The sequence below is a fragment of the Ochotona curzoniae genome, unplaced genomic scaffold, assembly GCF_017591425.1.
Source record: "Ochotona curzoniae isolate NIBS_2020 unplaced genomic scaffold, NIBS_Ocur_1.0 contig_21, whole genome shotgun sequence".
Classification (NCBI taxonomy): Eukaryota; Metazoa; Chordata; class Mammalia; order Lagomorpha; family Ochotonidae; genus Ochotona; species Ochotona curzoniae.
In genome coordinates, this window is record NW_024465322.1 from 3,756,230 (window position 1) to 3,779,550 (window position 23,321).

Genomic DNA, 23,321 nt, shown 5'->3' on the forward strand with positions numbered 1-23,321 from the left:
AAACACGACGCCAAAGAGTCACAGGATTGTCAGCACACGTCAAGGCAGGCAAGAGGCACAATGAAGCAAAGCACAAGGAGGACACATCTGGCTACATAGGCATCATTCACCCTTCAAATCAAACCTGGCCTACCCACTACTCACGCAGAAAAAGGAAGAGCCTAGCGCGTAGCGTGTGTAACTTAGGCTCCCGGGCCCAGGCTGGGCTCCTTGCCGGCTACGCCTCCGGAGTGCTGGGGGTGGCGTTGGGCTCCATATCCTCCTGGGGAGGCGCGGCCAGGGCTTCCTGTGCGGCCAGGGCTTCCCGGACCTGGCTGCTCAGGACCGCGTCGTGGATGCTGTAAAAGAGCAGCTCCCTCAGGGCGGGATTCTCGAAGAATCGGTTTTGAGTGAGGTCAGTCACGACTTGGGCTAGAACAGAAAGGGAAAGAGGGAAAACCAGTCAGCCCACTCGCTCTCACTTTGAAACAAAAGCCACAGCCTCACCGAGCTGAGTCAGGGAAACTGCCCTTGGCGTCTCACCCCAGTCCCACCTTTGTCGTGTCACATCCCCAATCTGAGGGACAACACAGGCGTTCTTCCAGAACTTCTCGAGGCAAATGTAAGTACATTTAAATATTATTTTCATCACTTGCGTGTCTCAGAAGGTTTCCAAAGAATTCACAGGAATTAAGAAAAACAAATTCTACTTGCATTTTGAAACACATTTGGCATCCAACAAAGAACTTAGCTTTCAATTCAATTTCCAACGAAACTTTTGAACTCCCCTTGAAGTTATTTTGTAATTATTCTACCTCTTATTTGTTGCATAAGCCATGCTATTGTATAGAGGTTCCTGTTTGTTTCAAAGATTTGACTTTTTGTTTTTAATTAGAAAAGTTAGATAGGGCCCAACGCCGTGGCCTAGCAGCTTAAGTCCTTGCCTTGAACGCGCTGGGATCCCATATGGGCACCGGTTCTAATCTTGGCAGCTCCACTTCCCATCCAGCTCCCTGCTTGTGGCCCGGGAAAGCAGTCGAGGACGGCCCAAAGCTTTGGGACCCTGCCCCCGTGTGGGAGACCCGGGAGAAGTTCCTGGATCCTGGCTTTGGATTGGCATAGCATCGGCCATTGCGCTCATTTGGGGAGTGAATCTTTGGACGGAAGATCTTCCTCTCTGTCGCTCCTCCTCTCTGTGTATCTGCCTTTCCCATAAAAAAAATCCTAAAAAAGTAGATAGAAGGAGAAATAGAAAGATCTTCTTTTGCAGGCCCACTCCAGGTGGCCACAACAGGTGGAGCTGAGCTAAACCAGAGCCAGAAGCCGCTTCCAGGTCTCCCATGGGCATGCAGGGTCATACGGGTTTGGGCCGTTCTCCCTTGCTTTCCCAGCCACAAGCAGGGAGCTGGATGGGAAGCGGGGCCGCCAGGATTAGAACTGGCGCCCATATGGGATCCAGGTGCGTGCAAGGCGAGGACTTTAGCCAGGCCCATGTCTTGTCTTTTTATGACGTGTTGTGATGACTGACTACATACGTGTGTGCTTTTGAATGTCCACAGCGTACGGTGGGTATTGCGGGGAAGGGGACAGCGTTGTTCCCTTCCAAGGAAAACACATTTGTTAATTTTGGAGGCTGATGCCGGTTGGCCATCTGTAGGGGGCGCTCCGTCCCGCGTTCTCCGCGGCCCTGCCTGACAGAAGCTGTCTCCCCTGGGCTGTTGCGCACTCAGGAAAGGAACCACTGGCAAACATTTCTGCCAGCAGGATAGGTGCAAAGTAATGAAAGAAAAAAAAAAGTGCCAGAGCTGGTCCTGGCGCCCACTCACCGCTGCAGCCTGCCAAGTAGACGTAGATGCCAACATCTCCGTACTCCTTCACGATCTGTAACAAGCAGCAGGTGCTTTAAGGTCCCCGGCCCGGGCTGCGTGACAGTCTACTAACAGGCGTGTGTATCTGAGTGACACGGACATTCTGGGGACTCATCCGCTTTGTAATAACCACACATCGTCGGCTAAAGTCAAAAAGAACTGTGTTTCTTCTGCTTTGAGCCAGGACAAGGGAGAAGTTGAGGGGGGTTACCAAAAAGGTTGCCATCTTCCAGCGGGGTGCGAAGGTGGCAGGGGTTACAGCAGGACCTGCCTCCCTCCAAAACGCCTCGGAGAAGTGGGGACCGGACGCCCTCATGATGATGGCTGATGGGGTAAGTAAAAGGCAGAGGCTCATGCTGGCATCCGGGAGGCAGGCAGGGCTGCTGCTGGCTGTGCCCTCGGAGGGTGGGCACTGATGGTCTGAGCGTAAGCTCTGCTCATGGTTCTGTCTCTACTTTCACGCCCGCCATGTGTTCCCCCATCTGCCACCATGAGCTGCTGCGCGACCACCCAGAGGTGGGGCTGCCTCTTCCTGCGCGCTCTGCTCGCAGGCAGGAGCTCAAAGAAGCCTTTTCCTTCTGGGGAAAATATCCCGAGCTGCAGAGTGATACACAGAAGCTCTGTGGTCCCTCTGTCTTAGCGCATCATTTATAGATGGATCCCAGGGCACCTAAGACGGGATGACAGAGCTGGGCTTCTGAATGGGACAAGGACGGGGGTGGGGGCAGCAGAGAGACCACACTTGCCACATCGTTGAAGCTCACCGACCCCTCTATAAGGATCCCTCCCCCTTAGCTGGCCACTGTGGTACATTTTAGAGATTCTCCATAATGGAAGAGCCAAGAACAGTGACAAGGAAGGGGGGGAAGTGGACAAGGCAGGCTCGTTGGTTGGGCCGGGGTCGGGCACCGGGACCTTGGCGGCACGCTCGCGGGTGGCTTACCCCCGCCAGGGTCTTCACGCCCACGGAGTCGATGAAGTTGACCTGCGTGAAGTCCAGGATGATGGTGTGGACGTTGTCGCGCGGGGGCATGAAGCGCTGCAGCTCCTCCGGGAACGTGCTCTTGACCACGATGGGAGGGAATTTCACCTCGCCGTCGTCCTCGTCGGGCTTGGCGGCATTTTCCCCGTCAACTTCTGCGTCCTGGGCCATGGTTGGACACAAGCAAAGCTCCAGCAGCAGTTTACATTAGGGGGTGTTGCGAAAAAAAGCACCACTTCACAGCGGAAAAGCTGGTCTGAAGCCAGGAGCTTCTGCTGGGTCTTCCTCATGAATACAGGGGCCCATGGACCTTGGGCATCTTCCACTGCTTTCCCAGGCCATAAGCAGGGCGCAGGATGGAAGTGGAGCAGCCAGGACTCGAACCAGTGCCCATGTGGGATGCCAGTGCCACAGGCAAAGGATTAACTTGCTTTACCATTTGTGCTTGGCTCAAAATCTTTGTTCTGATGACAACATTCATGAAGGGATGGTATAATTTTGCAAGACTTTTTTAAAAAAATTATTTGAAATGTAGAGCGACAGAATGACAGAGTGATATGAAGTGGGGGGCACTCTGGTATTGGATTTGATTTTCCCTAGTGGTAGTTTAATTAACCACATTTTAATTTTTTTTAAAGCAACAATTTTTACTCCTCTCCATACCATCCTCTTAATTGACCTCATCAGGTGCATTTGTTATTAAAGTGTACTTGGGTGGACCATCTCTAACTTTTTCTGGCTCAGGCACTTCACTCTGTGTTTAATTCTGGACTAATAAAAGGACAACAGCAGGGCCCAGCGCGGTAGCCTAGCAGCTAAAGTCCTCGCCTTGTACATGCCGGGATCCCATATGGATGCTGGTTCGTGTCCTGGCAGCCCTGCTTCCCATCCAGCTCCCTGCCTGTGGCCTGGGAAAGCAGTCGAGGACGGCCCAAAGCCTTGGGACCCTGCACCCGTGTGGGAGACCCGGAAGAGGCTCCTGACTCTTGGAAGATCTTCCTGTCCTCCTCTCTATATATCTGACTTTCCAATATAAATAAATAAATAAATAAATAAATAAATAAATAAATAAATAAATCTTAAAAGAAAAACAAAAAGGACGATGGCCATGAGAAGGCCACTCACCGGTTTGACCATGATGGCGCTGGCCATGTTCACATTTCCGACTTCCTTCGCGTACTTGCGCATGGCCTTCCTCCTGGCGCCCATGATGACCGCTGGGTCCACGCCGGTCTTCCCACAGGGGCAGACAGACAGACACCAAGTCACTGCACAGCCCCCGGAGGCTGACCCACATGCCATTCCATCTGGAGCTTTGCCTCCAAGCTGCTGTCCATGCCACTTGCTCTGCCTCCCCCTCCGATGTCTTGAGCTCAGTCACACACACACACGCTCAGCAGAAAAAACCAAGAGTGGCATGCGTGGCAGTGAACCATGCACTGCTTTCTCGACGTGGGCTCAACAGCGATAACGTCTGGTGCTACTGCGCCTGGTCTGGGGCAGCACCAGGGTCTGGGAACTGAACTCAGGTCTCACACGGTGCGAGGGACCCAAGGACCTGAGCTGTCCTTGGCTGCTTTTCCAGGTGCCTGAGCAGGGGGCTGAAGTGGCACAGCTCCTCCAGCCGTTGTGGTCACTTGGGGAGTGAATCATCAGACAGAAGATCGTCCTCACTGTCTCTCCTCCTCTCTGTGTATCTGCCTTTCCAATAAAAAAAAAAAAAATACATTTAAAAAAAAAAAGTTTATGGGAAGGGGAGCTAAAAGAAGAATTTTCTTTGGTGCAAAAAAAATATCCAATTACCTAAGCAAGTCTTCAGGAAGTTAAAGGGAAATTTATATTGTGAGATTTGTATCATGTTCAAATTTTGATAATTTTGGCCCCAGAACATACTTCTGTTTTCATTCCATTTTTGGTCTTGTAAGAGAGGGGAGTGGTAATGACGGTGTCACATCACGTGGATACAGTTTGTGTTACTCTTTGGGGTTTGCATTTGAAAATGTTTAAAACAGAGACATTCAACAATTATGTGTATTTTATCATAAGAGAAAAGGTGAGGGAGCGGGGCCGGGAACGGCAGGAGGGAAAAGCCCAGCGAGAATGAGAGAGGGTGAACAGAGACAAGGTCCCCACATTCTGATCAGGCCAAATCCCGGCGCTGGAATCACACACACACACACACACACACACACACACACATGCGCGCGTGCGTGACTCACCTTTCTCTTTAGCGCGTTGCTATACAAGTCGCTGTTGGCGTAGTAAATTGGGGCGTTTATTTGGAAGATTTTTATTCCGGGAATTTCTTTGATCTGAGGAGTGAAAGCATAGGTGTCACCTTAACGCCCGGCCATCTTTCAGACTCAGAGCTGCCGTGGGCTCCCCCTTCTTGCGGTTTGAAAGCGCATGCTAAGTAGTTCTGGGCTGTGTTGGGCAGAGAGATCACTGTGCAGGAAACTTTGAAAAACTGGGCCATCATGCGCCAGGAAACACAGAAGGAAGAGAAAAACACGAGGGTGCTTCCAACTCCTGTTTGAATCCCACTTTGTCCACGAGGTGCTTGAAGCACGCTTGTATTCCACCAGGGGAAGGAAAGGGTTGGGGGATTGGGAAGCCTGTTGGTCAAGGTCAAGGTGACAGAGCCACAGCCGCACTGGCTCACAGGCTGCAGGGAGGAGTCTGGCAAGGAACAGGTGCACCGAGCTCCCAGGGCGCAGTGTGGGAACCAGTGACCCAGCACCTCGTCCTTTGCACTGACAAAAGAGCAATGACAAACTGGTGAGAGGAACCCTGGCAAGGCCCTCCACAGCACTCGGCAGAACAAATGGGAACAAAGGATCGCTCTGAAAGGTTTTGTTTGCGACAGTCTTCGAGAGTCCACAGAAGTGAACATCCAGAGCTGTGGCAACAGGGAGGCGCTGCTCAACTAGGACCAAACAGAACGCAGGGACAGCGGCACTGTCCCACCACTCACAGTTCCACTGGGTTGGGACTTGTCAGAAAGCCATGCACATGCACGCCACATCTCAGCCTTTGCAGATCTCTCTTTTAATTCTATGCTGTGTGTGTGATTTTCCACCCATTTATAAATGGGGGGAAAAAAACAACATTGGGAGGTTGGGTTGGGCATGCACCATGACGCAGAACACTCAATCCTGGCGGGCAGTGGAAGCTCCCACTTTGCGCTTTGAGCACTAACTCCGTGTAAACGCGCAGCTCGGCCAACCACACACCACACGCTTACCGCCTCTTTAAGCCACCAAGGAAGGTCCTACCTCCTCAAACGCGTCTATGTCAATATACACGTCAGTTTCGGGAAGTTGTCCAAGGACTTTGTAGCTCGGACTGGAGACAGAGAGAGCGTTAAGCCACCCCTGCGGCATGGCACCGCATGTGATTTAGGTGTGGCAGCTTAGCAAGCCTAATATGTCACGCGTGGGTTCCCTGGCGGGCAGGAAACACTAGATCCTCGTCTGGGGCCTGTATAGAGGACGCCCTCGCCCCACGCACATGCCCAGTGCATCATATCACTGCCGGGAAGTTTGGTGGGATGCAGCGCAGCGCACGCAGGGATGCTGGGATCCCTCTGGCTGTGGAGCTGACTTCCACAGGTGCGGCTTATACCATGCAGAGGACGGATGGGTCCCCCTGGCCACGTCCAAGGCCTTGAGACCCCCATTTCTTCAAGAACAAACATCACTGCTCCCAGAAAAGGCTCAGTCCTTGTAAGTTCCTTAATGACATCAGGGACAAGAAAACCCCCTTTTGTGGAATCCCATAGGCTTTTCTTGGGGGCGTCTGCCATGTGCATCATCCACAGGCTGGCGCACCCCTCAGGGTGTAATCTGGATTACAAAATGCTGGTGGGGGCACAGGCTAATGTCCGTCACGTTCCTGGCACCCACGAGCTCTTTGCCAAAGCGGAGTGCTCGTCTCCACACTCATCATGTTCTAACGGGAGCTGAGCATCTGCAGTGGAAGCTCAGAGCCAAGGCCCCAGCACCCAGCTCCGCAAGGTGCCCTGCTTTCAGCTGGAGGAGCCAGTGGCACGGGAACAAGTGTCCAAGAGCTGGAGTTCCAAGACCCGGCCGAACGGCCAACAGAAAACAGAACCCCAAACACTCACCAGTTGTTGCTAACTGCTCGAGGGAGAAAGACACAGCATTTAAAAGCAAAAACTATGTCCAACTTCAAAATTTGTGATCTGAAACCATAAAACTATTCAGTAAAGAAAACAGAGGAATTTTATTATTTTTTTTTAAGATCTATGTATTTATTTAGCACCAGCCTTTGTGGATGGAAGCTCGCTGTCTCAACTCCTTCAAATTAATAAATCAATCTTTTTAAAAAATTATATGCACCAATGCTGTTGTTTCCCAGGGTACCCGGGGTAGTGAGCTTGGTCAGAAGTCAGACATGGGACCGCAGCCCTCCGACACGCCCAGGCTTCCGCATCATCTTCCTTTGAAAGATTTATTTCTTTGGATTGGAAAGGCAGATTTACAGAAAGAAGGGGAGACAGAGGGAGAAAGATCTTCCATCCGCTGATTCACTCCCCAAGTGGCTGCAATGTCCAGAGCTGAGCTGATCTGAAGCCAGCAGGCAGCAGCCTCTTCTGAGTCTCCCACGTGGGTGCAGGGCCTCAACACTTTGGAACATTTTCGACTGCTTTCCCGGGCCACAAGTAGGGAGCTGGATGAGAAGTAGAGCAGCCGGGATATGAACCAGTGCCCATATGGGATCCTGGCACATGCCAAGGTGAGGACTTTAGCCTCTAGGCTGCTGCGCCAGGCCCATGCCTGGGCTTCTTAACTGTGTCATCCTGTTAGGCTTAATATCCACTGCGGATATGTAGAAATCATATTGACTTCTCTGTACTAAATTGGGGAAAACTCCTCTCGGGGACCCAAGGGCAGCAATGTCCGACCTTGGGATAAAAGTCACTTCTTATTCTGAGTTTAGAACCATGTATCTTCTCAACGCTTTTCTGTCCTTTTTGGAGATGAAAACACCCATTTTCTCTCTGGGGGAGCAACTCCAATTCCAACCCAGCTCCTTGCTGGTGCCCTTGGCAAAGCAGCAGATGAGGCCCATGTGCCTGGGCCCCTGACACGTCTGTGGGAGACCAAGATGGAGTTCCAGGCTCCTGGCGCAGCCCTGGTGCAGCCCTGGCACAGCCCTGACCCAGCCCTGGCACAGCCCTGGTGCAGCCCTGGCACAGCCCTGACCCAGCCCTGGCGCAGCCCTGACGCAGCCCTGGCGCAGCCCTGGTGCAGCCCTGGCGCAGCCCTGACCCAGCCCTGGCTCAGCGCTGGCTCTTTAGGGAAACGAATCACCAAATGAGAAGATTTCTGTTTCTCCCTTACGCTGTCATTCTACCTTTCAAATAAATACACAGATTATTTAAAAAATCTTGTCTTGTTCTATGAAATGTTTTCTTTTTATCTTAATGGCAATTTTTTTTGGTCCTAAACAGTATTTTTAGTTGTTCATGCCTGGCACAATGGCTCAATAGCTAAATTCTCACTTTGCAAGCGCTGGGATCTCATCTAGGTGCTGGTTTGTGTCCTGGCTGCTCCAGTTCCCATGCAGCTCCCTGCTGATGGCCTGGGAAAGCAGGAGAGGATGGTCCAAAGCCTTGGGTCCCTGCACCTGCTTGGGAGCTCTGGGTACTGGCTTTGGATTGGCTCAACTCTGGCCATTGCAGTTATTTTGGGAGTGACCCAGTAGATTGAAGATCTTTGTGTCTCTCTCTCTCTCTCTGTAAATCTGCCTTTCCAATCAAAACAAATCAATCTTTGGGCTCAGCATCAGACAAAACCACACTGGCACCTGGTGCCCCAGCAAAGAGGTAGAAACGAAACCAGCATCCCAGTGGGCACATAACAATGGTGCTGGGAACTAGGTTCTCCTAATCTCTGAGGAAGAGCCAACTGTGACCAAGGAGAGCAGCCGGGTATCCATTGGGCACTCTGTTCGGTGGACGGGCCCCAAGAGTGGTAGGGCACCATGTCATGCTAACCAGGACCCCCCCAAGGGGCTCCGCTCTGGCCCGCTCCAGCCGCGTCCTCTCGGCCACGCCCCACTCACCTCTGGGTTCTGTAGATCACGGTCAGCAGGGCGATGATGACGGCAGTGATGAGACCGTAGTCCAAGCCCAGGAACAAGGAGGACACGAAGGTGGTGAGCCAGATGGTCTAGAAACACACAGAAAGGCCACGGAGGATCAGGACGGAAAATTCTAGAAGGGAGGGGGGCGGGTGGGCATTTGGCCTAGAGGGATGCAATGCCTAGGTCCCAGGCTCCTGACTTATAGCTGCAAGGCAGCTGGCAGTTGGCTCAGGTGAGTGGATTCCGACACCCACGTGGGAGACCTGGACTGAGTTTCCGGTTCCCGGCTTTGGTCTTGGCCCAGCCCTGGATATCGTGAGCATGTGGGGAGTGAGTCAGTGGCTAGGAGCTCTTCTCTCAAAAAACAAACACAAACCTGTCAGAATTAAGCACATGCACACATGCACATGATACTGACGTAGTTTACCTGGGTACTGCACGTAACAATGCCAGTGACCCCCCCCTTTTAGGGGTACCAAGCACATTTGCTGCTGCAGTGCGTTAACCTCGTGGTCGTCTTTGGGACTCACCAGCTCTATCTTGCTGGTCCTCCAGAAGAACGGGAGGTCCGTGAACTGCATGAACATTCCCTTCAGGTTGACTATGACAATGGCCGAGAGCACAGCCTGCAACACACACACACACACACACACACGTGCGTGGGGTCAGGCGCCTCCTCTCACACGGCCGGGGTCCCCTCTGCTGGCTCCATGTTGTCCTTCCCACACCTCCTCCCCGCCCACTTGCTACCCACCTTCCATGCTACCCAGCAGCCACGAACACCCGGCTTTCCAGGATGGGCCCGGGAAAGGCAGGCTCATCTAATAGCAAGCCTTGCGTGGAGGCCAAGAGGTTCGGAGCTTCCCCAACTACTCCAGGGACAACCGCTTCAGACTGTTCCTACGTGGCCGTTCGTTTTCTCTGACATTGTTCCTGGTCTCTGTTAGATTAACTGCAAGTATCTGCGGAACGGAGGCCGTCTCAGATTTTTAATGAAAGCACGTAATCATAGAAGGTCAAGGAGAGACCTGAGAGGTCAGCCAGTCCAAAGCCAGTCCCCAGAGGTAAAGCAGCAGATCCAGGGGAGCAAGTATGCATTGCCAAGGTCAGAGGAGCAGGTGTTGGTCAATTAGGAAGCACCATGATGCTTCCAGCCTTCGGCCCTTTCTCCTGTCGCCTTGGCTGCAGTTATTGTTCAACATTCCCTAAGACAGCCTCAAATCATAGGCAAACAGAAGTGCAAGATTCCTCCCTGCAGACAGACCCCCACGCCGAGTCCACGCTACACACCTGTGGCAAAGATTCAAACAGGAATCCCGTGGCTAGGATAACCAGCAGAATCATCAACGAGGCTAAGCAACCTGCGAGCTGGAGGAAAAGACACAAGGGAGGGATTTCAATGGCCTTGAGCGGCACAGGTTGTGGAAAATCAAGAAAATACAGATTCCAGGGCCGGCGTGGTGGTATAGCAAGCTAATCCTCTACCAGCAAGTGTCGGCATCCCATAGGGGTGCTGGTTCATACCCTGGCTGCTCCAATTCTGAATCTTTCCTTAACTATAGCCTGGGAAAGCAGTGGAGAATGGCCCAAGACTTCGGGACCCCGAATCCATGTGGGAGACCAGGAGGAACCTCAGCTCTGGCCATTGTGATTGAGGAGTGAACTAGTGGATGGAAGATTTTATCTTTCCTTGTAAAAAAAATTTGCCTTTCAAATAAAAAATAAAGATATCTTAAAAAATAAAGATGCAGATTTAAACAAAGTGTCCAACTTAATGACAATGCCTGTAGCCTCTAGCTGCAGGCACGGTAGCTTGGCGTGGGTACCTAACAGAACCAGGAGACCCCGAGTCGCTGCCTGGGTCGCCCACGTTCAGGGGCCCACGGTATACACACCTGTGTCTTCCCTCCGGTCCCCTCCTGCACAAGGCTCCGGGACAGGGAACAGGAAATTGAGAAGGTCTGGAAGAGCGAGCCGATGGAGTTGCACAGTCCCAGGGCGATGAGCTCCTGACCGTGAGGAGACAAACACAAATGGAAAGAGGTATGTGCGAGTCCACTGACCGCCCCTGGTCCTTGGCATCGCTGGGCCCTCATTCTCATTTCAGTGTAAGCATGAGTTCCAAACAGGAAGTAAGGGCATATTGTTGAGGGTGGTGGGAAAGAAACACGCCGAATTCTTATTGTGTCAGTGATCCGTGCTGGGCTCCCCAGCGTGCTCTCTGTGCACATAATGCTTCGCTTCTTGAAGGATAATCCCAAAGGGAGAACATCTTTCGATTATCTGGGAGGAAACTCTTGCTGTCCGGGGCTTCTCTCTGATGCCTGGGTCAGCACTCATGGATGGGCACTGGCCCAGTGACTCCTGTTCCTGACGTCACTTTGGGCTACGTTTAGTTGGCCCGCTGCAGGTGGAGCACGTGGTCTTCCCTTAGAAATGCCCAGGGCACGGTCATGTCAGGTTCCTGCTCGTGGGGGTTGGATTCAGCAGCTTACCTGTGCCTTTGTAAAATCAGTGAGGGCACTAAGAAACTAGAGCAGATGTCAGCTGTGAGCCAGAGGCCCAAAGGCTTGAGGGGCAAGGGTAAGCCTTGCATGGAGTGGAAAAAAAAAAGAATTCTAGGAAGAGGTTTTCCTTCAAAGTTATGTTTCTTTTTCTTTTCTTTTTTTTTTTCTCCTTTTCTCCCACCTTCTTCCCTCCCTTTCTCCCCTCCTTCCTCTCTTCCTTCTTTCTTTTTTAAGTGGGGAGAGGCATTAGCACTGTGGTACAGCATGTTAGCTACTGCTTGTAATACAGGCATCCCACGTCTCAGAGTTCTTGTTCCAGTCCTGGCTCTCCCACGTTCGACCCAGTTCCCTGTCAAAATGTACTTGGGAAAGCAGTGGATGGTGGCCCCAAGTACTTGGGCCCCGTCCCCCAGGTGGGACCCCCAGATGAAATTCCTTGCTTGTGGCTTTATGCCATAATGCCCATCAACAACAGAAAAACATTTTGGCGTTGAATAAACACACGTCCCAAACTGTCCCATCGTCAAAGTTAGTCTTTTCCTCCCAAGATGGATACGTTTCATCCCTGTACCTTCCAGGATGCCATCCCACGATAAACAGCTGCAGGAGACCAGTGGTTCTTACCTGGTTGCCATCCACCTGGTAGCCATGTTTATTTGCCAAGGTCTTGGCCATGGAGATGGTCACTGAGAAGCCAACGATGGCTATGGCAATGGCGTCCACATACACAAGGTGGAAGAGGCTCGTGTCTGGGTTGGCTGGAGGCAGCAGCCTGGAAAAACAAAATGGCTTTAGCTCAAGTGTTCTGACTAGAAGAGAAGAAAGGGCCAAGATGGAGGTTGGGGTGTGCGTGTGTGTGTGCGTGCGTGTGTGTGTGCGTGTGTGTGTGTGTGGCGGGGTGCATTTCCGAGGGAGCACCCTCTGCTAAGGGGGTGACTGCCTGACAACAGAGGGGTTGTCTGTAGACCCTGAAGGGTTTATCCGCAGAGATCTGGTACCGTCCTATTTACCCAGGGGGTAACCTCACACCTCAGGCCCCAGGCACGGGTGTAAGTAAGCCCCAGGACTGTGAAGGGGAGAGTGTCCGAGGAGGGCTCGGATGCCACGAGCTATCTGAACCAAGGTGCTGGGATGAGGAGGTTATCGGGCCATGGCTGCCTCAGAGGCACATTGATGTCCTTGAGAGGTACCCCGCTTTCTACCTGATGGGACAACTCCAAGCCCAGCACCCACTCCCCAGGTTGTTACCCCTTCAAATGAGTTTTTCATGTGGGAGAGCAGCTGCGCAAGACTGCACTCCCCGGGCACTCTGGGAATCTCAGGCAGCCAAGAGTGGGACTCCCAGAATCCGACAATGGGAGCCCCACCCCAGCTCTCACGAGCCATCCTCACAGTTGTTAGGACTCTTGTCCTAAAGGAGCAGAACAAGGGTGCCCTAGAATGTTCTCGGGGAAGGGGCCATTGGAGGTTTTACAAGGACCCTACTCCCATGCAAACCTCTTGGGCTAACCAGCAACAGTCACCACACTGATGGATGATCAGAACTGTAACAGTAAAAGCCATCTGTCGGGCTCCTTCTCCGTGCTGGGTTCTGTGCTCACTTAATTTTTTTCCAATATCTCTGGGAACAAGCATACCCGTATAAATTCCTCTTTCCTACCAAGGAATGATGAAGTAAGGCAACCAGAGCGACATCAACAGTTCACCTGCTAAGTACAAGAAAAATCACAAGTAACCTGTATTTCTTCCCTTATTTTTCCTCATCATTTGGCCACCGCAAAGTGGCAGAGGGATGTTTGAAATTTTGGGGGCCAGGAAAGAAAACGGAAAGAAACCTTCTATGTGCTAAGGGCCCCTTGGACTCTATATGCTTTAAACAAACCGTCTCATATCCCCTTACAACAGAGCTATTAGAAGGTCCCTTCTTATCCTGATTTCTATGTGGGGAAAAACTGGATGATAGCAGACTTTTAACTGATTTTTTTTCTCCCCAAGAGAGAGGAGAAAGTTAAGCCCAGAGGGATCTGACCATAAAATATGTTTGGTTTTTAGAGAAGACTCAGCAGCTGGTTTGGGCTTGAAGGATATGAATATAAGAAAAAGATGTATTTTGCAACAAGTTCTGAGAAGTAAATACAAAATTAGGACACATGGCCATCACTGAGTCTTTGTCAGTTGGTTTTTTCTGGGCAACGCGAGGCTATACAATTATTCTCCTCCAAGGTCAGGGTGGTAGTTTGGTTTCGAGCCTGGCCACCTGTCACTCTTTGCACGATTCTGTTGCATGCTGCTTCTCCCATCCACATCTGGAACCTCCTTCCTCTGGGGCTGCCGCGAGTCTGGCAATGTGATTTGCTCTGACCAACAAAATGGGGTGAAGATGATACTGCACAAAATCTGTGAGACCTGGGCCAAGTCCCTGCTCGTCTCGCTGCCCTGAGTAGCGCGTCTGGCAGAGTCTGATGCCTGCCGGAGACGCCATGCGGACAGCAGGTGGCGGGCGGCCTGCCCTGTTCCTTCCACTCTGACCGAGTTCTGTCCGACAGGAGGATGAGGTCCTCCTCTTGGATCCTCCAGCCCCAGACACGTGCCGTCCCCCCGAGTGAGCACGCAAAACCAGCTGAGCTCAACCAAGACGGACAAGTCGGAGTCCATTAGCGGCTGTTGTTTTAAGTCACTAGTTTGAGGTGGTTTGTTACTCAATGATAAAACCCACAGATGACTAAAATGGTATGAATACAAGTATTAGGTGTGCATTTACTACCTGCTTGGTTTTGAGAGTATTTCAGAAAGATAAGGTTTCTAAGACAAGTTCTCTCTCTTTTCTAAAATTTAGCCCTCACATATGGAAAGAAAACAATATCTTTGTGTATACAATAGGGAAAAGGTGGCACTAAGTAGAAATTATGATGAAATATGGATTTTATACTATCATATTTTATAGTTATAGAATAGTTATAATTTAGCTATAATTTTATAGTTATTCCTTATTGAAAGAGAAAGGAATTTTACACACTTCATATACAAGATTTTAAGCCCGCAATGATACCTCCTACCCTGGCTCTCCCCCTCCCTCTTCTTCCGATTTTTCTGCTAACACGTTTTCAGTGGACTTGATCACAGCAGGCTTAAACCTTCACTAGGTAAAGAATTCAGCGAGTAGCCTGCAGAAAGACCCCTGTCCCCTGGGTGTACAGATAGCGGCTATTGCAACAATCGAATCTTAAGGCATCAACTGCGCTCACGTAACATTTTTGAGTAAATCTACACATTACTTATCACAGCATTTAGGTATTCAGCACATCCTTTGTAACTTAGCAACTAAGTAGGACCAGCCACTGGATCCAGTCAAAGGCTGGCGCGCTGATCACGTGACCGTGTTGAGTCCCAGGTGTGAGCTAATGGAAAGACTGCGCAAGGGCGATTCGAGGTCCAGGCTGGGACTCGCTAACCCTGCTTCCTACTGCTCAGGTATCACCTGCCTGACATTCTACCTAGAAGAGCAACCCCATCCCTCCGATCCCTTACCCGGCTTCACTTCTGTGTGTGTGTGTTCTTAGCACTGCTCAGTGTTTCTTGGTTGACTGTCTCCACCAGAGAAACAAAACGCGCGTGGGGGTCAGGACATTTTCCCTTGCGTGACTGTTGTATGCCTAGGCCACAGCGGGGGCTCAAGGCACACTTGCTGAATCAATGAGAATTAAAAAAAAAATTTGTAACATGGAGACAATAAGGAACCGTGTCAATACGGTTTAAGACAATGGACATAAAAGTGTAAGTCCAACTAGGAAAGCAATATACACGGTTGTGTTAAAACCTTTCATTGAGTCATTGCAAATGACATGTTCGTGATATTAATTCATTGTTTTGTGGCTCAGTATAGGGTACACTTTCTCTTCTAGTACTTTGTCCACTGGCTGAATTTTGGCTTACGGTGCAAACTCTGCTCTCCCTGCCTCCTGGGTGGGACTGGATGGAGCCGGAGGACGAGACCTGGTGGAACACGGGGAGGTCGGCCCATGTTCAACATCAGGGCAAACCGGCGACTGTATTCTTCCGGGTGAGAGAGAAGGTGATGAGAGAAACGGAGGGGGGGGAGGAAGAACGAGGCATAGAGAGAGATACACAGAGACAGGCAGGAAGGCAACCAGAGAGTAAGCGGGGAAAGACGAGCCGTGGCAGCCACTCTTATTCCCTTAAAACAACAACGAAATTTAAAAACACCAAGTTCGGTAACATAGTCGAGGCCCATGGGCTAAAGTTTCCGTTCCCATGCCTACGTGGCAGGGGAAACTACAGCTTGCAAAGGGCAATGACATGTCCAGGGTCACATGGCTAGGAAGTGGCAGACGACAATTTAGGTCTTTCTGTGCTTTGTTCTTATGCCACGCAAGCACAGGTTTTTTTTAAAAAAAAAACCAGTCAGTTTAGAAAAATAAAAGGAAACCAACCACCACCACTAAAACAGAAATCACCTACAAAATGCTACAGAAAATAGTATAGAGCTTCCTGGAAAAGTTAAAAACAGAAACAGAGCTATCAAATGACCCAGCCACTCCACAACTGGGCATGACCAACCCCCGTGCCTGGGAGCAGGGTTTCAAAGGCTTTCGCACACCCATGTCTATGGCAGCCTTATTCCTAACAGCCAAGGGGTGGGGGTCACCCACGTGCCTACGGACAGGCAGACGGAGAGAGGCTGGATGGCCCCCCCACCTGCAATGGAGCAGTAGGCACCTTCAGAAGCAAGAAAACATACGCTAAACACACACAAAATCTTGACAACACTGTGTTGAGTGAAATAAGCCAATTACTGCGTGGTTTCATTCCCACGAGACACCCTTCAGCAGGTCAATTCATTACAGAGGCATGCCCAGCAGTGAGCAGGGGCAGGTGGTGGGGAGAGCAGGAAGTGTTGAAGGGGCGTAGAACTTGAGCTTTGCAAGGTCAGAGTTATGGAGAGCTGTTTGACACGCATGGGAATATACTTAGCATTGCTTGCTTGCACACGTACAAATGGTTACGATGGAAGGTTTTAGTTTAGATGGCAATACGCATCCTTGCCCTCCAAGGCCGTCGCAAGGACACGAACACGGGAGCTGGAAACCACAGATCTGATGATTCAACCACACGCTGTTACTCAAGCGCCTACCCCAGAGGGAGTGTTCCAACGACGTCCACGTTGTACGATTCTTTCAAGTTAAACCCAGCTGAAATACCCGTCCCCATGACTACCTGCAACAGACACAAGTTCAAGAGCGCCTTGAGGAAGGAAAGACTTAAGCCAAACATGAGCTTCCGAGATTTGGGGAGGGGAGTCCAGCAGACTGAACCCCAAGACTGACTGGGAGCTGCCAACAAGCCTCGCTTGTCTTAATGGTCTACCCCACACAAGGGACTTTGCAGTTTCCTGGTGGCCTGGACTCGCTCCCCGTTTACTTCGTCTCTGCTTCCTTGCTGAAGTGTTCGACAGGTGGAGTGTAACACGTAGGGACCCCAAACTTCTCAGGGCTTGATTTTGCCTTTGAGGAAGGTGAAAGGAGTCTTTGGCTGAGCTATGAGGAATAAATCATCTCAGGGACTGGCACTGTGGCGCAGCACGCCGGGGGGGGGGGGGCTCTGTCTGTGAGGTCGGCATCCCACATGGGCGCTGCAGGTTTGAGTCCCAGCTGCTCCATTTCCCACCCAGTTCCCTGCTTATGGCCTGGGAAAGCAGCAGAGGATGGCCTGCACCCACACGGGACCCCCAAGAAGCTCATGGATCCCGGCTTCAGACTGGCTCAGCTCCAGCCATTGCGGCCATTTGGTGAGCAAACCAGCAGATGGAAGATTCTCTCTCTGTAAATCTGCCTTTCAAACAAAAGTAAAATTTTAAGGAAAAAAAAACAGACTCATATTTGGTCTCCATGTAGATTTCAAAAATCTTTGTGTTCAGAATTTTGTCAGTAAATTGTTAAAACTTCCCTTTGACCGTTAGTCATTTCGCTCCGTTTGTCTTTCATCCATGCCAAACACTCGCAATATGAAAGAACAAAAGGTGTGTGTGTGTGTGTGCGTGTGTGTGCGTGTGTGTGTGACCACAGGCGCTGACCCAGTGAGGGCCTCCTGATCACTTACCGCAAAGAACTCTAAAGGGATGGGCGCCGGCATTTTCTCTTTAAATCTCTCATTGAACTCCTTGCCACCCAACAGCAAACCAAAAACCATGAGACCGACGCCTAGGGAACACACGTTGAGGTTTTTAATATTCTGCAACACAGCAACTGTACTCTGCAACACAGTGAACGCTGCGTGTTTACATCGGGAACAGCCATTGGAGCACACAGAGACAGAGCGCCCTCATGCGGCCGGCCACCCAGCCCACAGCGCCACCCACCCAGCCACCCACCCACCCGGTGCCAGGATGCTGCTGAGATGCCTGGTTCTCAGGCTGGCCTGGCTCTCCTTAGGGAGGGCACTGCCACCCTCACTCCCATCAGGCAACTCGCCAGGGGAGTGTTTTTTTCAAAGAGGCGCCATGTCTCAGTGTGGTGTTCTACAAAACTGAGAAAAGTCATACTGGGTTATCTTGAGTAACAAGCATCAGGAAAAGATTCAGCAGTTTACAGGAGAGAGAGAGAGAGAGAGAGAGAGAGAGAAAAGAAGGCAGAATCACGTGTGAATGAAACGCGACTCGAAGGTTCACTGCTTCTCTGGGATGTTGATTTGGGGGAATGGGCAGGAAGATGAGACAGGAACAGCTGAGTCAGAAGATTTTTCTCCCCATTTCCACCAGCCCTGCAATAACGCTACCCCTAACCTATCGTTCCAGAACACTCCGTTTCCCATGCTGCACCTGGGTCTCATTTGGGACTAGGAAGGAGGAGATGCCGGGATGACCATACGGAAGTGAAATATTCTGAAACTTCCGGAAACCCCTGTGTACACACATCAATTTCACCCCAACTACACTCCATTTGTTTGTTCAATTAGGGCACCACCTCCTATCCCATAAAAGTGGTGGTGTCCTGTGGAAATGAACTTTCCCCTTTTTTCCCCCTTCTTTTGGTTTCTGGCTGCTTCCAATGCACTCTCCTCATGGGCCCTTCACGAGGGGGAGCCCTCTGCGTGGGGCAGCTCTCTTTGTTGTCCGTGCACCTGCGTGCTACCTTGAATGTCTCTCCTTTGATTTTTTTTTGTTTTTAATCTCAGTGGGGGCAGGGACTTGGAATCCAAGTAGAGACTTGTGGCCCTGACAACACGCTGCTCGGAAAGCCTCGTTATGGTGGACTCTTCTCTCTTGGAGGGAAATTCTTGGTGGGCTGGGGCGGAGGGGGGGGGGGGAAGAAGGAAAAAAGGGCAAACGAGACTCGAAGGGAAATGAAACCCACGAGAGAGAGAAAGAACGAGAAAGGCCAAGCCGGCAGCGGCGAGTGTGGGAGGCATTTACTTACATACACCACCGAGAAGATCCCGCTGTACCGCTTGGTTTTCACTCCAAAGAGGTATTTCAGCATGGAGGTGAACACGTGCACAGCGGCCGCGGTGGTGAAGCCACGCACCAGGGGCTCTGTGAGGTAGATGGCCACGAACCCAAACCTGCAGACACCTAGGCAGAACTAAATGACAAAGAAAGAAAGAATCCATGTGAGAGACCAGGAAGATACAACCGACAGAAAACAACTCCAACTTCCTCCTGGAGCTCCACTTCCCGACACTACAGACTTGTGTCTGCCGCAGCAGGCAGGTGGCTCGCAGGTCCACGGCCTGGTTGTGCAGAAAGCAGTGGAATGCCTCGGAGTAGCCTGGAGCCCTGTGGGGCACTGCCAAGGCTGCCCGACTTCCCTGTGCCCATTCAGTCACTCCAATGAACAAGGCACGGTATTCGAGCTCCCGTGTGCGGTGTGAGCTTGGAGTAGTGCAGATTTAGGGAGGTCAAGCTCGGGCGCTCAAGAGACATTTATCAAACAAACGAGTGATAATCCACCTCTTCCTGCTGGGGTCCCACCTGAATGATGCCCGAAAGCAAGGTCACGGACATGGCCACTTTGACTCGCAAGGCGTCCCTGGCTTCTGTCCCGTTGGTGCTGTTGACTCCTCCTGGAATGACTATGTCATCGGGGACCAGTCGAACGGCCACGCCGCCGATCATCAGGCTGATGACAGCGAAGGGGCCTGGAGGAAGAAGGCCCAGGTGAGTCCCGCTCTGGAGGCCACATGCAGCGCAGTGTGGCCAACGGGGCTGCTGGCAGCGCATCAGGACACTCGGCAGAGGCCAACAACAGCCCGCACTGACTGTCCGCCTCCGGTGTCCTGCCCCCGAGGTGTGAACAACCTCAAGGGGACAGATCACAGGAGCGGGTTTCAAAAGCATGTAGGATATTAAAAGGCTGAAAGTTTATTTTCATGTAAAATATGTCTGCATAATACACATTTTCCGTGAACTTTTAGAAGCGGTCTCTCCTATTTTTCCCAAATGAATGCAACAAGCTTCATCTACCCTGTACCCTTTTCTGGACCCTAGTCACTTCCCAGCCAAGAGGTGGAGTCTGCTTCCACTCTCCTTGGATCGGCACGGAGTTGAGACCTGCTGGGGATCAGAAGCGAGACTGCGTGACTTTTGTTGACAAAGGTGGTAACACAGCAAAGACACACACAGACTAAAAGTGAAAGGACGGAAGAAGACATTCCATGCCGACAGAAAGCAAACATGAGCAGCAGTAGATCAAGTTTAACACAAAAACCCAAAGGAGACAGAGAGAGGCCATTGCTGTGGCACAGTGGGTAAAGCTGCCTATAGCTCTGGCACACCATCTGGGCACTGGTTTGTGTCCTGGCTGCTCTATTTCTGTTCCAGCTTTCTGATAATGTGCCTTAGAAGGCAGTGGAGGATGGCCCAGGAGGAATCCCGGCACCCATATGGAAAACACGAAAAGGACTTCTAGTTCCTGGCTTCCGATTGGCTCAGTAGCAATTAGTGTCTGCACCAAGAAATTAAAGAGCCATCAAATAAACAATTAACAATGCATCTCAAAGACCTGGAAAACCAATATCAAACCAAACCCAAAATTAGCAGGAGGAAAGAAACAAACTAAAATTAGAGGATAAAAATATTGAAATCAGGTAAATGAATTTCTAGTTTCTAGAAAAAATAAACCAAATTGATAAACCATTGTTCCAACTAACCAAAACATGTGTTGTTGTACATGTGAATAAACTGGAAAATCTGTAACAAATGGATAGATTTCTGCACTCATACAAGGCACTAAAATTCAGTCAGGAAGATACAGAAAGCCCAGCTAACCGGATAACCAAGATGGAGATTGCATCAGCAACAGAGACCTTCTCAATAAAGAAAAGACCAGGGCTGGATGACTTCCTAGCTGAATTCTATCAAACTTTTCAAGAACGAATTCCAATTCTACTCAAACTATTCAAAATAACTGAAAGGGAAGAAATCCTCCCAAACGCCTTTTATGAAGCTATCTTGTTTCCCAAATGAGAAAAAGATACAATAAAGAGATCTATAGAACAATACCTCCAATGAGCACACACTGAGAAATTCTCAACAAAAATACTAGCTAATGAAATCCAACCACATGTCAAAGAGTTTTCATTCAGATCAACGGGCATTTTTTCCCTGGTATGCAGGGATGATTCAACATACACAAATTCACAAATCTAATGCACTAGATTAACAAATGGAAAACAAAAATCATACAATTATCTCAAGAAATTCAGAGAAAGCATGTGCTAAAATGCAACATCCTTTCGCGATAAAAACCTTACAGTGAAGGCCATACAAGGCAACCCCACATCCAGGACCACACTGAATAGGGAAAAGTTGGAAGCATTTCAGCTAAGATCCGCAACAAGACAAGGATGTCCACTCTTACCACTGCTATTCAACACAGTTCTAGAATTTTTGAGCCATTAGATAAGAAAAAGAAATCAAAAGGACATAAACCAGAAAGGAGAAAAGTCAAACTCCTCCTGTTTCAGATGGCTTGACCAAAAATTCCACCAAGAGACAAGAGGAACTCATTTGAGAATCTGGCAAGTCTCCCGGATAAAAACCTCAACACACAGGGGCCAGCACTCTATCTTAGTTGGCTAATCCTCTGCCTTCAAGTGCCAGCATCCCAACTCACGCCCTGGTTCACATCCCAGCTGCTCCACTTCCCTTCCAGCTCCCTGCTTGTGGCTCAGGAAAGCAGCTGTGGATGACCCAAAGTCTTGGGACTCTGCGCTCCTGGATTCTGGTTTTGGATCAGCTCAGCTCTGGCCATTGCAGCCATTTGGTGAATGAACCAGCAAATGGAAGATTTGTCTGTCTGTCTTTCTCTCTATAAACTCTGCCTTTCCAATAAGAATCAATAAATCTATGAGGAAAAATCGACAAACAAAAATCAATAGCCTGTGTATAAAGAATGCCACAGCTGAGGAACAATTTGCAAGATCAGACCCATTCACAATAGCTATGAAAAAAAAAAAACTTGGAATAAGTTTAACCAAACAATGCACAAGATCTCTACCATTAAAGTCACAAAGCATAGAAAACATGAAAACTAGTAAAATCTTCCATGCTTTGTGGACTGGAAGCATTAATGTCATCAAAAGTCTGTATTACTCAAAGCAACTTACAGATTAAAGTTGATTCTAATCAAAATAATAGCAACATTCTTCACAACACAATTGCAAAGGCTCTGGGATTTCCTTTCCCCCGCTCCCAAAACCCCTCCCACCGTCACTGATTTCCCCTATATCATTACAACAGTACAGCCCTTCATAAATATTATTAAGTCTGCCATTAGGCTTTTAAAGTGTATCCCATCATTGCAAGTCTGGACAATGGCAGAGAGTCCAGTATCCTATTGGTAAGATATATTGAACAGTTTCATTGGAAGTCCATCTTTAATTTGGGAGTGGAGATTCATACAGCTTTGTGTCTTCACATCTGTATTTGATAGTCTCTATTACACAGTTACTATTCATCCCCTTAAATGAAAAGCCATAAAAAACAAAACCAACAACAGGAAAAAATAGAAAAGTAACAACATAAAAGTTAAGTAACATGCCACTGAACAACCAATGTGTCGCTGAAGAAATGAAAAGGAAAATAAAAAACCTTTTTGAAGCAAATGAGGCTACTGTGTGACTCATGAGTCAGTGAGGAAATAAGAATTTTTTTTTCTGAAAATAAAAACAAAAATATCAAAACCCTTGAGATGTAACACAACCAGCACTGAAAGGGTTTTTGATCTTGTGTTTGCACGAAGGTCACTTTATATCAGACAGAACATGTGATATTTATCCTTTGAGATTGATTTATTTCACCGAGAAAAATGGTCTCTAGTTGGGACTATTTGATTGCAAATGGTAGAATAAGACATTAAAAGATGGAGAGACTTGCCATGTTCCTGGACTGGCAGGATCAATATTGGTAAAGTATCCATATTACCAAAAGTAATATAAAGATTCAATGCAATCCCAATCAAAATCCCACAAACATTCTTCTCAGACAAGAGGATACAAAAGTTCATCTGGAAACACAAGAGACCACGAACAGCCTCAGCTGTCCTAAAGAACAAAAGTCAAGCTGGAGGAATCATGATTCCAGACCTCAAAACATATTACAGAGCAGTGGTCATCAAAACAGTGTGGTGCTGGTACAGAAACAGAGAAGATCAATAGAACAGAAACACCACAATGGGGCTCACTCATGTATGTCCAACTCATCTGCAACAAAACTGAAAACAATCCAGGGGAGCAGCCTGGCCTCTTCAACAAACGCTGAAGAAGTAACACCCCCACCTGTCCCCTTACACAGGACTCAGGTCTAAGTGGATCAAGGACCTCCATCTGCACCCGGAAACCACCGAACTATCAGAGGGG

The 23,321-nt window shown here is 49.7% G+C and overlaps 1 protein-coding gene across 4 annotated transcripts in view; it reads right to left on the reverse strand.

The window, feature by feature from the left end:
• Nucleotides 1-217: 217 nt before the first annotated feature.
• Nucleotides 218-23,321, reverse strand: part of SLC26A5 (solute carrier family 26 member 5) — a 28,335-nt gene continuing 5,231 nt past the window's right edge. For 2 of the 4 annotated variants that reach the window (XM_040971385.1, XM_040971383.1), the window contains 15 exons: nucleotides 19,435-19,601; nucleotides 18,881-19,045; nucleotides 17,565-17,717; nucleotides 16,600-16,682; nucleotides 12,072-12,219; nucleotides 10,836-10,949; nucleotides 10,231-10,308; nucleotides 9,471-9,566; nucleotides 8,920-9,026; nucleotides 6,105-6,174; nucleotides 5,049-5,141; nucleotides 3,955-4,062; nucleotides 2,791-2,991; nucleotides 1,806-1,860; nucleotides 218-411 (listed from right to left, as the gene is read on the reverse strand). In XM_040971385.1, the coding sequence (XP_040827319.1) occupies nucleotides 218-411; nucleotides 1,806-1,860; nucleotides 2,791-2,991; nucleotides 3,955-4,062; nucleotides 5,049-5,141; nucleotides 6,105-6,174; nucleotides 8,920-9,026; nucleotides 9,471-9,566; nucleotides 10,231-10,308; nucleotides 10,836-10,949; nucleotides 12,072-12,219; nucleotides 16,600-16,682; nucleotides 17,565-17,717; nucleotides 18,881-19,045; nucleotides 19,435-19,601 (1,832 nt within the window). Of the gene's footprint in view, nucleotides 412-1,805; nucleotides 1,861-2,790; nucleotides 3,019-3,954; nucleotides 4,063-5,048; nucleotides 5,142-6,104; nucleotides 6,175-8,919; nucleotides 9,027-9,470; nucleotides 9,567-10,230; nucleotides 10,309-10,835; nucleotides 10,950-12,071; nucleotides 12,220-16,599; nucleotides 16,683-17,564; nucleotides 17,718-18,880; nucleotides 19,046-19,434; nucleotides 19,602-23,321 lie in introns of all 4 variants that reach the window. The other 2 variants (XM_040971382.1, XM_040971384.1) reach the window with 2 other exon arrangements.